This window comes from Podarcis erhardii (assembly GCF_964252035.2).
Source record: "Podarcis erhardii genome assembly, chromosome: 16".
Classification (NCBI taxonomy): Eukaryota; Metazoa; Chordata; class Lepidosauria; order Squamata; family Lacertidae; genus Podarcis; species Podarcis erhardii.
Window position 1 is genome coordinate 8,533,728 of NC_138514.1, and position 12,543 is coordinate 8,546,270.

At 44.3% G+C, this 12,543-nt stretch overlaps 1 protein-coding gene across 1 annotated transcript in view; it reads left to right on the forward strand.

Annotated features, from left to right (window-relative positions):
• Positions 1–12,543, forward strand: part of KCNU1 (potassium calcium-activated channel subfamily U member 1) — an 89,831-nt gene that overhangs the window by 9,772 nt on the left and 67,516 nt on the right. Inside the window, exons 5-10 of the mRNA XM_081843272.1 lie at positions 3,863–3,974; positions 4,985–5,060; positions 6,562–6,637; positions 6,750–6,920; positions 8,355–8,446; positions 11,323–11,433. Of these exons, the coding sequence (XP_081699398.1) occupies positions 3,863–3,974; positions 4,985–5,060; positions 6,562–6,637; positions 6,750–6,920; positions 8,355–8,446; positions 11,323–11,433 (638 nt within the window). The remainder of the gene's footprint in view (positions 1–3,862; positions 3,975–4,984; positions 5,061–6,561; positions 6,638–6,749; positions 6,921–8,354; positions 8,447–11,322; positions 11,434–12,543) is intronic.

The following is a 12,543-nucleotide window of genomic DNA, read 5'->3' on the forward strand; positions in this document are numbered from 1 at the left end:
CCTAACCTCCCACCGCTGCCAGCTTCTTGCTGCTGCCTGGGCTGCTGCCATGGGGCTCTGCTACAGCCTGCGCCCGAGGCTCTTCGGCGACTCCGGAGGCGGCGAGTGTGCCCCCCCAGATGTTGCGCCCAGTGCGGCCGGCCCCCCCTGCACCCCCACGCTACGCCACTGGATTCTGCTTCTGCCACTCTGGTGGCAGTGACATCTGCAGCCTGCTCCTTGGAGGCCAGGTATTCTGCCTCCTCAGCAGTCGCCCACCCAAGCTGCCTCTGCTGCAGCCTCTCAGTGACCAGGAGGTGCTGCTGGTCTCATCCCACCCAGAGGAAAGAAATAACAGAGGCTGCCCTGCAAAGGGACAGCTGACCTAGAACCTCATCAATGTGATCAGGAGCCCAGTTCATCCACAGCTCATGTGAAAGAACCTGTGCAAATGAAGCCAGCCTCTGTATAATTGGGAACCCCCTTTGGCTTCATACATATACATATACATATACATATACATATACATATACATATACATATACATATACACAAACACTTTCTTGTTCAAACTTGCATCTGTACATCAAAGACATAAAGGTAAAGGTAAAGGGACCCCTGACCATTAGGTCCAGTCAGGGCCAACTCTGGGCTTGCGACGCTCATCTCGCTTTATTGGCCGAGGAAGCCAGTATACAGCTTCCAGGTCATGTGGCCAACATGACTAAGCCGCTTCTGGCGAACCAGAGCAGCGCACAGAAACTCCGTTTACCTTCCCGCCAGAGCGGTACCTATTTATCTACTTGCACTTTGACGTGCTTTCGAACTGCTAGGTTGGAAGAACAGGGACCGAGCAACGGGAGCTCACCCCATCGCGGGGATTTGAACCACTGACCTTCAGATCGGCAAGTCCTAGGCTCTGTGGTTTAACCCGCAGCGCCACCCACGTCCCCTGTCAAAGACATATCTTCCTTATTTTGCATATGTCAGTTTTGTCAAAACGAAAATCCAACAAAAGAATGGACAGTTTGAAAGCACGTCAAAGTGCAAGTAGATAAATAGGTACAACTCCAGCGGGAAGGTAAACGCCGTTTCCGTGCACTGCTCTGGTTTGCCAGAAGCAGCTTAGTCATGCTGGCCACATGACCCAGACGTTGTACGCCAGCTCTCTCTGCCAGTAAAGCGAGATGAGCGCCGCAACCCCAGAGTCTTCCACGACTGGACCTAACTGTCAGGGGTGCCTTTACCATTACCTTTACACTATATTTAGTACATATTTTGACTTCCCATCCTTTCCCAATTTTTCCACTCTAATAAACCTATTGCCTCAATATATTAGTCACGAAATAATAATTTTCATACATATATAAATCTGTTTTCTCCCTTTTAGCCTATATTACTTGCAGAGGTTACTCAAAGGCTGCTACCAATTTCAGATTGCAACAATTATACTTTAAATATCTCCTTAGAGGTTCCCAGTTTGAAATGAACTCCTGTTTTGACTTATCTTTGATCTTTTCTGAGAGACTGTCTAATTCAGCATATTCTACTAGCTGTAGATTTACTAAAGCTACTAATTTAGAAAGCTACTAGATTTAGATCTACTAGCTTTCAGATTTAGTGGGAATTTTGTCATTCTTCCAATGTTTTTCTATAAGTATCCTTGCGGCAGTGGTGGCACACAGAAAGACTTTTCTTATCTTCTTAACAATGTCTAGACCTAGAATGCCCAATAAAAATGATTCTGGTTTCTTCAGAAAAGATACATTTAACATTGTTTTGAGCTCTCTCTATATATATCATTCCAAAAGGTCTTAATCTTTTTACACATCCACCACATGTGGAAGAGAGTTCCACCTGGTTCTCCACATCTCCAGCATGTATTTGGAACATTTTGTACATTTTGGAAAGTTTACAGGGGGTTAAATACAATCAATATAGCATCTTTTGGAGGTTCTCCCTTAACATAAAACATGCCGTAAATTTCCAATTAACTTTCCATAGGTGGGGAACCCCTTCTGGACTTTTTGTGTGAAAAAGAAAATGAATACGCAGTATTTGGGCTGGGAGATTGAGATAATACTGGTTTGTAGAAAGTAGAATAGTTTGATGTTATTGTGGGGCAAATGCTTTGAATAATTCTTTTTATATAACTTACAGGGGGAGAATCAGAAACCCTTTTTCTTTTCTTTCCCCAAATTTATCTCCCCCTTTCAGACCACCTTAGGTCAACCAGATGTTTTTTAGATTAAATGGCTGGTGGCAGATGTTGATAAATGCATCAGTTATAGGGTGGCACTTTTTGCTCAAGCAGCAAGAAAGGGCAACCTTTATGGATAGTGCAAGTGTCAAACCCTAAGGATGCTGACCAGAAGGAATGTTTTTTTTAAAAAAAAAAAAATCTGGACATTGTAGATTTGTCTTTCGTTCTGAAGCTGTGTGATTTGTGCTTATATTGTATTGTGATGGCCATTAGCTATAAGCAATAAAAATCTATTGGAATAATTCTTTTTTATATAAATAACAAGGGGAGAATTGGAAACCTTTTTCCCTTCCCTTCCCTTCCCTTCCCTTCCCTTCCCTTCCCTTCCCTTCCCTTCCCTTCCCTTCCCTTCCTTTCCCTTCCCTTTCTTTCTTTCCTTCTTTCTTTCTTTCTCTTTCTTCTCTCTCTCTCCCTCTGCCCCTTTATCTTGTTGAATCAGGAAAAATCTTTATGGAAATAAATAAAAAAAGGTGGAAAAATGAAAATGGATTCAATTTCTCCCCCATTCCTAGCTGGAAATACTAATCATCACCATAATTTTATTATTTGTACCCCACTTGTCAGGCTTCCTCCCCCCTTTAGACGAGCAGCAGCAGAACAAAGCATTTAGAGACCCTTACCAGTTTAAGAGTGTTTAATGATCACAGCAAAAGAACACAGCAGCCATTCTCAGAGCTAAGGTGCTCCCAATTAAGTTTTCCTCCTCCCCCCCCCCAGTCACTGTCACTTCCCCTATTTGCAACCTGATCTCGCAACCATTGAGCCTTCTGCAACCTTATCAGCTCTCCTTGCCCTTGGAGAGATAGGCTAGGCTGGGCACTCTCTAGAGAAGGGGGGTCAGTTATCTCTCTTCCTATTCTGCTTCTTCTAACTGTTTCACACGCAGCTCTGCCCAGCTGCTGTTTTCCGAATCATGTCCCTCTGCAAACAAATTCTCTAAATCTATACTGCTCCACTGTTCCTGAGCAGCTTCAGGATCCTGGTCAAGAGCAGAAAGAGGGGGAGGTTCTCACCATTCCTCTTCGGAGTTGTAATCCTCAGTCTGCTCTCTGACACTGCCCATCTGACTAGTTTGCCCCTGCCACTCTGGGCAGCTTCCAGCATATACAGTGGTACCTTGGGTTACATACACTTCAGATTACAGATGCTTCAGGTTACACCACTAACCCAGAAATAGTACCTCGGGTTAAGAAATTTGCTTCAGAATGAGAACAGAAATTGCGCAGCGGCAGCAGGAGGCCCCATTAGCTAAAATGGTGCTTCAGGTTAAGAACAGTTTCAGGTTAAGAACAGACCTTGAGAATGAATTAAGTTCTTAACCTGAGGTACCACTGTACAATAAGTAGAGGATAGGAGGTCAAGGATGCAGGATTCAGTATAATAACCTTCTCTGTACTAGCTTTTCATATGAAGGGCTAATATCTGAAGCGAAATGGTGGGTGATCATCAGCTGGCAAGCAGGCAAGAAGATGGCATCAAACAGCAACTTCACCCAGTCACCCTCCCTGAAATGGTGTACATAGCTAGTTTGGGAGGATGGATATTGGATGAGTGGGTGGGCAGAAAGACAGCTAGACAGATATGGTCCTTGTGTCATCTGATTTTGTGCAGTTTTTCTAGTTCTTTGCAGCAAGTGACAAGTTGACCTTCTGGGTTGAACTCAATTCCATTGTGGACTTCTTCACCATTACTCCGGTCTGTATCTCTTTCTATTTAGGAAGAAACTGGCTTGGTGAGTACACCAATATTTCAGTTAACTTGCATAGAAAACAGCATAAATTCCCAATGTAGGGAAAATACCACTCAGTCTCTCTCACTCACACACCAAGGACCCTCTTACCCCAAGGATGGTTGACTGGAGCAAGCTTCTGCCCCCATGAGGGATATGGTAGACTTCTCCTTTCCACAAATTGCTGTAACTGGAGTGCTCTGAGAACATAATTGTTCTGGTTAAAAGTTAGATCTGCCCATCAAACTTAAAGAACCCCCCTTCCCTGTCAAGCTCTGAGCATTTCCTCAGAGCTGTTTGGTTTGGTTTTTCAATAGGAAAAACCCACAGGATTTGAGGGCAGAAGCGAAGCAACCTGCTCCGGTACCCAGAGCAGCGCACATCTCAGGGTGTGTGGCATGCATCCCAGGGGGCGTAGCATGCCACCTGTGGGGGTGTGGTGCACATTCAGGGGGGTGCGTGGCATTTTGTCACCCCAGGGTGACACCCCCCTTTGGAATGGCACCCGGAGCAGACACACCCCGCCCTCAGCTTGGAACATCCCTGTGTGAGGGACAACTGAAGCCCACGAGTTACTCAAAAGCTTAGGCTTTCCCTGCTCCAAATTTGAATGCCTTTTTAACAGTGCAGCCCAACACAGAAATATGTGAACTTTCTGAAAATCAGCCCAATTGACCTTGTATTTCAGGATACAAAAGGAACCAATGCACATACTGCTAAATGACGCTGTAATTAGCCATGAAATACTACCAAATACTCAGTACATGCATGCTGACCATCAAATACTACCAACTCTTCTCCTCAAAATCCTGTTTCTATCAGGAACCATTGCTATACTCTAGTAGTCCACCTCACTGAGTTCAGTGGGACTTACACTTAGGTAAGGAAGCTTAGGCTTTCAACCTAAGCATAGCAGACCAGATAATAACAGGGGTTATGCACAAATGCTCACCAGTACAAGGACACCCACCCACCCCCATTCACAAGGCCTCATTCTGCATCCTTTCCTGTAGGTTTACGTTTCTTGCGAGCACTCAGACTGATGGAACTTCCCAAAATTTTACAGTTTCTCCAGATTACGACGACTGCGTAAGTCAGACTCGCATAATGTTGGGCTAGATGGCCCTTGGTGTCCCTTCCAACTCTACAATTCTACGATTCTATGATTCTAACTTCTCCAGCAGTCAGGGGCCACTTAGAGTGTTTCATCCTTGGAGTTCTGTAGATCCAATTAAATTCCAAGACTGTGCTTGTGGAATGTCCTCCTGACATCACCATGAATCCTGTATAGAGAACTCGTTATCTGAGGCTGTATCCGCACAACATTTTATTCTCAATATCAATGGAAACTACTATCTATGTAGTCCGCACACAGTCCAGATCTAATGTGTATTTTGCCCCTCAAAAGTGCTTCTTGGGAAACTGGTCTCATTCCAAAAATAAAAGCTCAAAGCTCATTGCAGGTGAATTCTGCATTACACTGCAGTTTGTCCTGGCTACAGGTGTGTGTTTAAACACACATGTGCCCAATGGCATTGCACATAGGTGTATGCCAATATCACAATCCCCATTTCCTTCTTGGTTCACCTGGACAGCAAGAATCTAGAATCAATTTAGATTAAAAGCAGCATGTTGAGGATGAGCATGGATGATTCCTGGGACTGGCACAAGCCTGAGACTGGTCCAAGATCAGCCAGCAAATTTTCTGGATGAGTGGGGATACTGGCTTTCTAACTGAGTGTGGTTTCTTATGTAGTCAAAAGGGCACCATCCATGCATCAGAGGGTCAGGGAAAGTTTTATGATTTGGGAAACAACAACAACTTTAGGGGGGAACCCTAAACGGCCCATTGAGGACTGAACATGCTCAGTGATCACAGAATCCTAGCTGACTGGGGAATGGATGCATAACCTGGGGTAAGGATGGAATGGTATATCCTGGAAGTGGGTATGGCTGGCTTGCTAGAACCCTGCATACTCTTGCACTGCAACATTTGTTACATGTCCTGCATATCCTTTGGGAGTCCTACTGTGCATTGGTAAAACACCACACACAGGAAGTGTCTTGATTAAAGAGCACACACAGTTGTATTAATTGCTTTTCATAGTTTTTCATCAAAACACAACTGCAGGTTGGTTAAAATGCAGTGGATGGGGAGATAAAAAATGAACTGCAGGAACTGAAAGGTATGGCAAAATGTGCTCTGTACAACATATGAAAATTGAAACAGAGCAGTAAAAAAAAAAATCTAATGCATTAGTGCCATTTCGGATGCAATAGCAGAAAACCTGGAACTCTGAAATCTGGAGAGAAATTAAGATAAAGAGGAAAATGGTATGTTTGGGGAAAATTCATACATACAGTGTGTTGTGATTATTGGTGGTTAGTCACTTTGTTTGAACCACAGGCCAAATAGCAGAATGTAAAGCATAATTCATAAATGGATCTATATTTATCTCCAATTGAATTACTTATGATAGCGGTACGGTGCCCAAGTGGGATTCTACCCATCTGAGTAATGTTAGGAGGAATAAGTAGAGATGACTTTGGCACTTTGGCACTCAGGTCATGTCTTCTCTTGCCGCTTTAGCACTGCAGTCAAGCTGTCCAAACTCCTAGCTGTCTCAGTCAGCACTTGTCTCACAGCTGCAGGATTTCTTCATTGGGTACGTAAAGCAATGGCTGCAATGGCTCAGGCTTTCAGGTGAAATGCTTTTTTTACACAACATTTTTCCTTCTATTTTAATTAATTTATTCATTTTCTTGTTTTTTGCACAGATCGAAAATTCTGGTGATCCCTGGGCATATACTAAAAATTCCCAAAGCCTGACTTACTTTGATTGCTTATACATGATCATGGTAACCATGTCGACAGTTGGATATGGCGATGTGGTGGTAAAAACCTCCTTAGGGCGTTCATTCATCATTATTTTCATCATTGCTGGCTTGGTAAGAAATTTCTTAGCCCTTTCAAATCTGCTCTACAGTCTTCTTCAGAATCCTGTATCTGAGATCTTTAGTTCTACCTAATTTGATGCATTACAGAACAGCCTTTTTTCATTGGCACCTTTAAGTAGCAATTCTCAAGTGCATAAACCACTATAGTAACTCATTTGCCAAACTGACAGACGGTATGATTGAGGAGGCCACATTGCTGAATAATCTCAAGGGGAGGACTGAGATTCTCAAAGAGTTCAAGAGGAGAGTTCCCTACCACCATTTCCTCAAAACCTTGGTCAGAATTTCTGTCTGAGAAATTTCAGTTCATTAAGTGTGTCAGGTCAATGACATCTTACGTGTACTAGGAAGTGCAGGAAACAGTCTTCTTTTGAATCAGACCAACTCAGCATTGTCTTCACTGACTGGCAGTAACCCTCCAGAGTTTCAGCCAGGAGTCTCTTCCCACCCTACCTGGTGCCAGGAGTCAGTCAAGCATAGGTTGAAACAGTGTCTGTGCCTTTAATTTCAAAGAAATCAGAAGAGTACAGACCTTGTGATTCCAGCAACTCTTCCCAACAGGCCTTACTCCAATGAGGTAGCTGTGAGGACTGAAGCTCCCCACTTTCCCACCACTCTCTAAGGCAGGCTTCCTCAACCTCGGCCCTCCAGATGTTTTTGGCCTACAACTCCCATGATCCCTAGCTAGCAGGACCAGTGGTTAGGGATGATGGGAACTGTAGTCTCAAAACATCTGGAGGGCTGAGGTTGAGGAAGCCTGCCCTAAGGCTCCTCCTCTCCAGGGTCTTTCCCTGCAGTTGCAAACTCCATCTATACATAACCAATCTCTGCTCTGTTCTTTTCATTTCTCTGCATGTCCTAGGAGACCAAGGGGGAGGAGAGCTGGTTGCAGGAAGAGGGGAAATTCCCTGGTTTCTTCCACAGCCTATCTCAACGCTGCCTCCTAGCCAACCTTCTCTCCAGTCTCTGCTGCAGCCTTGGAGTTTGAACTGCTCTCTGCCAAAGTCTCTTCCTCCTCACTAAATCCTGTTACCACTTCTACTTCTGACGCTTCCACCTCCCAATCTGCTCCTTCTTCTCCCTCTGAGCACGCATCGTCGTCCCGCCACCAATCCCCTGGCTCTGAGCCTTCTTCCCCATGGGGTTCCCTTGGGGGTCCCCCAGCTGGTGCCTTCCACCACTTCTCAGCATCCAGCCAGTCCTTGATACCTGGAGGTTGAACCCAGAGCTTCCTGCATACAAAGCAGATGTTCTACCACCAAGCTGCAGCTCTTCCCGAGACTTCTAAATGTATGGTGAATAATAGCCTCAGTGCTAACATTTATTTTTTCTTCCTCAAATGTCCTTGGGTTTCCTATTTATTTACTTAAGAATTTTCATCCCGGCATTTCATTTAACTGAGTTTGTATATTTCCATTGTCCTAGATGCTTTTTGCAAATTTGGTGCCTGAAATGGTAGACATTGTTGGAAGCACTAAACTACACAAGGGTTCCTATGTGGGTGTGAAAGGTAGAAAGTGAGTAAATTCAAGTTCTCCTTTATTTTAATTACTAAAACAACAAGAACAGCTCGGAATGTGAAAGTTTTTTGTAATTGGTATCGCTTGATCATACTGGCTGCTGTTGAGTAAGAGGTTGTGAATATTGGATGCCAGTTCATTTCTGAGCCCAATTCCTGGTGCTCCCCTTAATTATAAAGCCCTAAATGACTCAGACCCCAAATATCTGAAAGAACTCCTCCTTCTCTGTGGGTGCTTCTAGGTTGTTCCACCACCCTCATAAGTTTGGGGAGCTGTGGCCACGGATTGGGCATTTTCTGTGGCAGCTCCTAGGTTGTGGAATTCCCTCCCCACAGAGGTTGTGTCTGGTACCCTCTTTATACTGTACATATGCTGAAGGCACATCTCCTTTCCCTGGACATTCACACGTGACATAGGTGTCTTCAGGACCTCCCCCCTTCCTGTGACTGTAACCTGCTCTAGATGTTTTAATATTGAATGTTAAATGGTTATAATTCACTCTGGAACCTGCTGGTGAAGGGTAGATGCTAAAAGAATAGCAATTTAGGGCACCAGTGGCGTAGCGTGGGGGGTGCAGGGGGGGCCGGCCGCACCGGGCGCAACATCTGGGGTTAGGGCAAATCCACGGGTTAGGGGGCGCAAATCCACGGGTTAGGGGGCGCAAATTACTTGCCTTGCCCCGGGTGCTGACAACCCACGCTACGCCACTGTAGGGCACATAGACAGTGGGATGTCTTTGCACACTTGTGTCTTCTTAAGCGTCCTGCTCTGCCTTTCTCGGTGTCAGTTGTAAATGGAGGGGGGAAAACCACAATCTTTTCCTTTGTATACAGTTTTATTATACATTTATTATCTGAAATGTAAGAGTGCAATAAAACAACTTGTATTCCAAAAGCACTTAGTCCACATTTAAGTTTAGTTGTTCTCTCCCTCCAGCCCATCCATCTCTTCCTTAGAGAATTTTAGGTTTCCCGTGAGCATTGTTTTGCCTTCCCAATGCCCTTTCCTAACCACACGTGGTTTGTTTTTGTTTTTTGAATTTTAAAGAGATTTTATAAATAAAGAAAGAAAGTCAAATTGAGGCAAAATAGAGATGTATAAACAAAATGTTGCTAGGAAGAGGCATGCTTTTGAGCTGCACTGCTGGTATACAATCCTAGGGACATGAATGGTGAAATCCAAAGCCCTGCTGAGCTCAAACCAATGGGGCAGAAGCAAAAGGGGGTGTGTGTGTGCGTGTGTGCGTGTGTGCGTGTGTGTGTGTGTGTGCGTGTGTGTGTGTGCATTTTTCTATATTTTCATCTTTTAGAGCCTCTCCCCACCAATTTTTCCTCCCATTGCTCCCAAACAGAAAGGAAATCAGTGTGCCAATTCCAGGGCTGCTGTATTTCCCACTTGTGATGGAACCATGTCAGGAGAGAGGGAGAGCTGTGGATCCAGTGGTTCTATAGCCTTTCCCAATCCACCCTGGAACGAAATGATCCATTTTTGTTCTTATCATCCTTGGAACTAACAGTGGATTCAGCGGCAAAGCAAGCCGATCGGGCGTCTGGGGTGGCGTGCATGCCCTGCAACCAGGGGCGGGGCCAGCTGCCCACGGGATGGGGCTAGCTGGGTCAGGACACTCCGCAGGGGCTCTGAGGAGTCTGGCTGCCTCCTCCCACTCAGCTGCCCTACAGCTGAGGGGGAGGCGGTGGGCAGACTGTTTGGGCAGCACAGAGCCTGCAGGTGCCCAAGTCACCACATCACTCCCAGGAGAGACGCGTGGCTCGGGCGTGCTGCAGGCCCCGCAATGAGTGCCACCCGGCATTTTGTCACCTCCCTCAGTGGTGACACCCGGGGCAACCCACCCCCACCGCCCACCTTCCTCTGCCCCTGCATGGATTGACAAATGTGGAGGAGGTTTTCACCCCCACAATGGAGTAGTCTGCAAGGATAGACCTCCTTCTATGCAGGGCACATTGACAGATCTGCAGTATCTCTTGGGTTCTGTGACATCTTTCCAAGGACTATAGGATTGCTCTCTAAATATGTGATATAATGATTATATCATTAGACGTAACATCATATGAATAAAAAGCCATACATTATATGAAAGAAAACATAATTTCGTCAAGATTATTTTTGTATGGTGTTTTACCAATCTGCAAGTGCACTTTTTGAAAAATCAAAATCTGAGTAAATATCACAGCAAGCAGAAATAGAGTGGGATTCGTGAGGAATGCAAAACAGGGTGGATCAAACCAACAGAACACTAAAGGAACGGAGCAAGGGAAATCTTTTTACCCCTGCTATTTGAACAAGAAATGCTGTTTTCTCTAAATGAATGTAGATTAGGGCAGTAGAATCTTGCTTTCAAATAATGTTTTCTATGCTCTGGTGCAGCATATAAATCACAAAGCACTGAAGCATAGTTGAGTCCCAGCCTGACAGCGCTACATGCAGATGTTTGGGGGTGGAGCAATGTGAAGTACAGAACTTTAGATTTCAACCAACTTTTGTCCCTTCATTAAATAAAAAAGTACCTTAGATATTGGTTGATGAAACACAATTACTTTTAAAATAGATAAATAGCAAAATCAATCAAATTTAGATAAGGAGCTTCTATATGCCTACTTGGGAGTAAGACTCATTTATTCAGTGGGGTATATTTGTGTGTGAACATGCATACATCCCAATTTGCAATATTTATTGTATTATTATTTTCTTAAGAATTATATACTGCTTAATTAACAAAAGCTTCTAAGCAGACTTCAATATAGATTTGGATTGTCTTGGTGGCAGCTACGTTGGTCTGCAGTTTCCTAATTTGAAGTGTTGTGCTACATTTTCCAGACAAGAAAATGATCTGTGGACATTTCTTCTTCCTGCAGATATATTGTGGTCTGTGGTTATATCACTCTGCACAGCGTAACTACTTTCCTAAGGGACTTTTTAGCCCCAGGCTCTGGGCAGGTTGCCACTGAGATTGTCTTTTTGGGAGAGTAAGTATATCACATTGATTTCAATGGGGAAAAAATGCAATACCATCCAGATTCCTGGAGTGGAAATTGCATTAATTCTTGCATCTACTAGCAACACAACTACCATTTTTAAGTACCTTGCATTGTATGAACTAATAATAATAATAATTTATTTATACCCCGCCCATCTGATAACCTTCTTTAGTGCTGCACCAGATGTTTAGGGTGCAAGCAAAGTGGCTGACTATCATAATGAAACTGTAGGGAGAAAACCTATCTCATACTACTTTATTGAGGAAGCAACACAGGAACAGCCAAAACCACTCCACTTACCTATGGATGCATAAAGTATCTGAGCTGGTACCTGAGTAACATTTCATAAGAAGACACAACTGCACAGTTCCTGAGACATCCTTAGCTGTTTTGCCACAGGTCAAAGGCCCAACCGTAGGGGGACACCCCCCTCCACTTATTTTAGCAAGGATTCCTTTTCTGGGTGACTGACAGAAGGAGGTAGGCTTGGAAGTACTTGAGAAATACAAACAAAATACTCTTGGTTAATTTTCAATGGGACCTTGCCTTGCTGAAAGGGAATGATGGGTTTGAACTTTTCAGGATGGGCAAAATGGTTACTTGATTTAGTACTTGCTTCACTCTTGCTGCTCCAGCTCTCTCTCTCTCTCTCTCTCTCTCTCTCTCTCTCTCTCACACACACACACACTTTCTTCCAAGGGTGTTACTGCAGATGTTTAGAATTGTACTGAAAAAGCAATTATATATTGTTGCACATACCCCAGTATCTGAGTGGTGAGAGACTCCGGGGTGCCCCAGTGCTTACCCAGGGTTCAATTTCCTTGGGATGAAGGTCAACTGAGACTATGATGTTTGTAGCATTTATGGTTTTATTTATACACGTTTACAACCTGAGCATAGGATAGAAGGTCTCACAGCATTAACATTCCAACAGACCTTGCCTCCCCATTTGGTTCCTAGCCCCCCAGGCATACACTTGGATTCAGCACAGCCTAGAAAGTCAAGACATTCTCACTAGCTTCCAACCTAGTCAAAACTCAAACACCAAAAACAAATTCCTCTTTCCTATTGTCTTCCTTCATCAGATGACCTGGCATC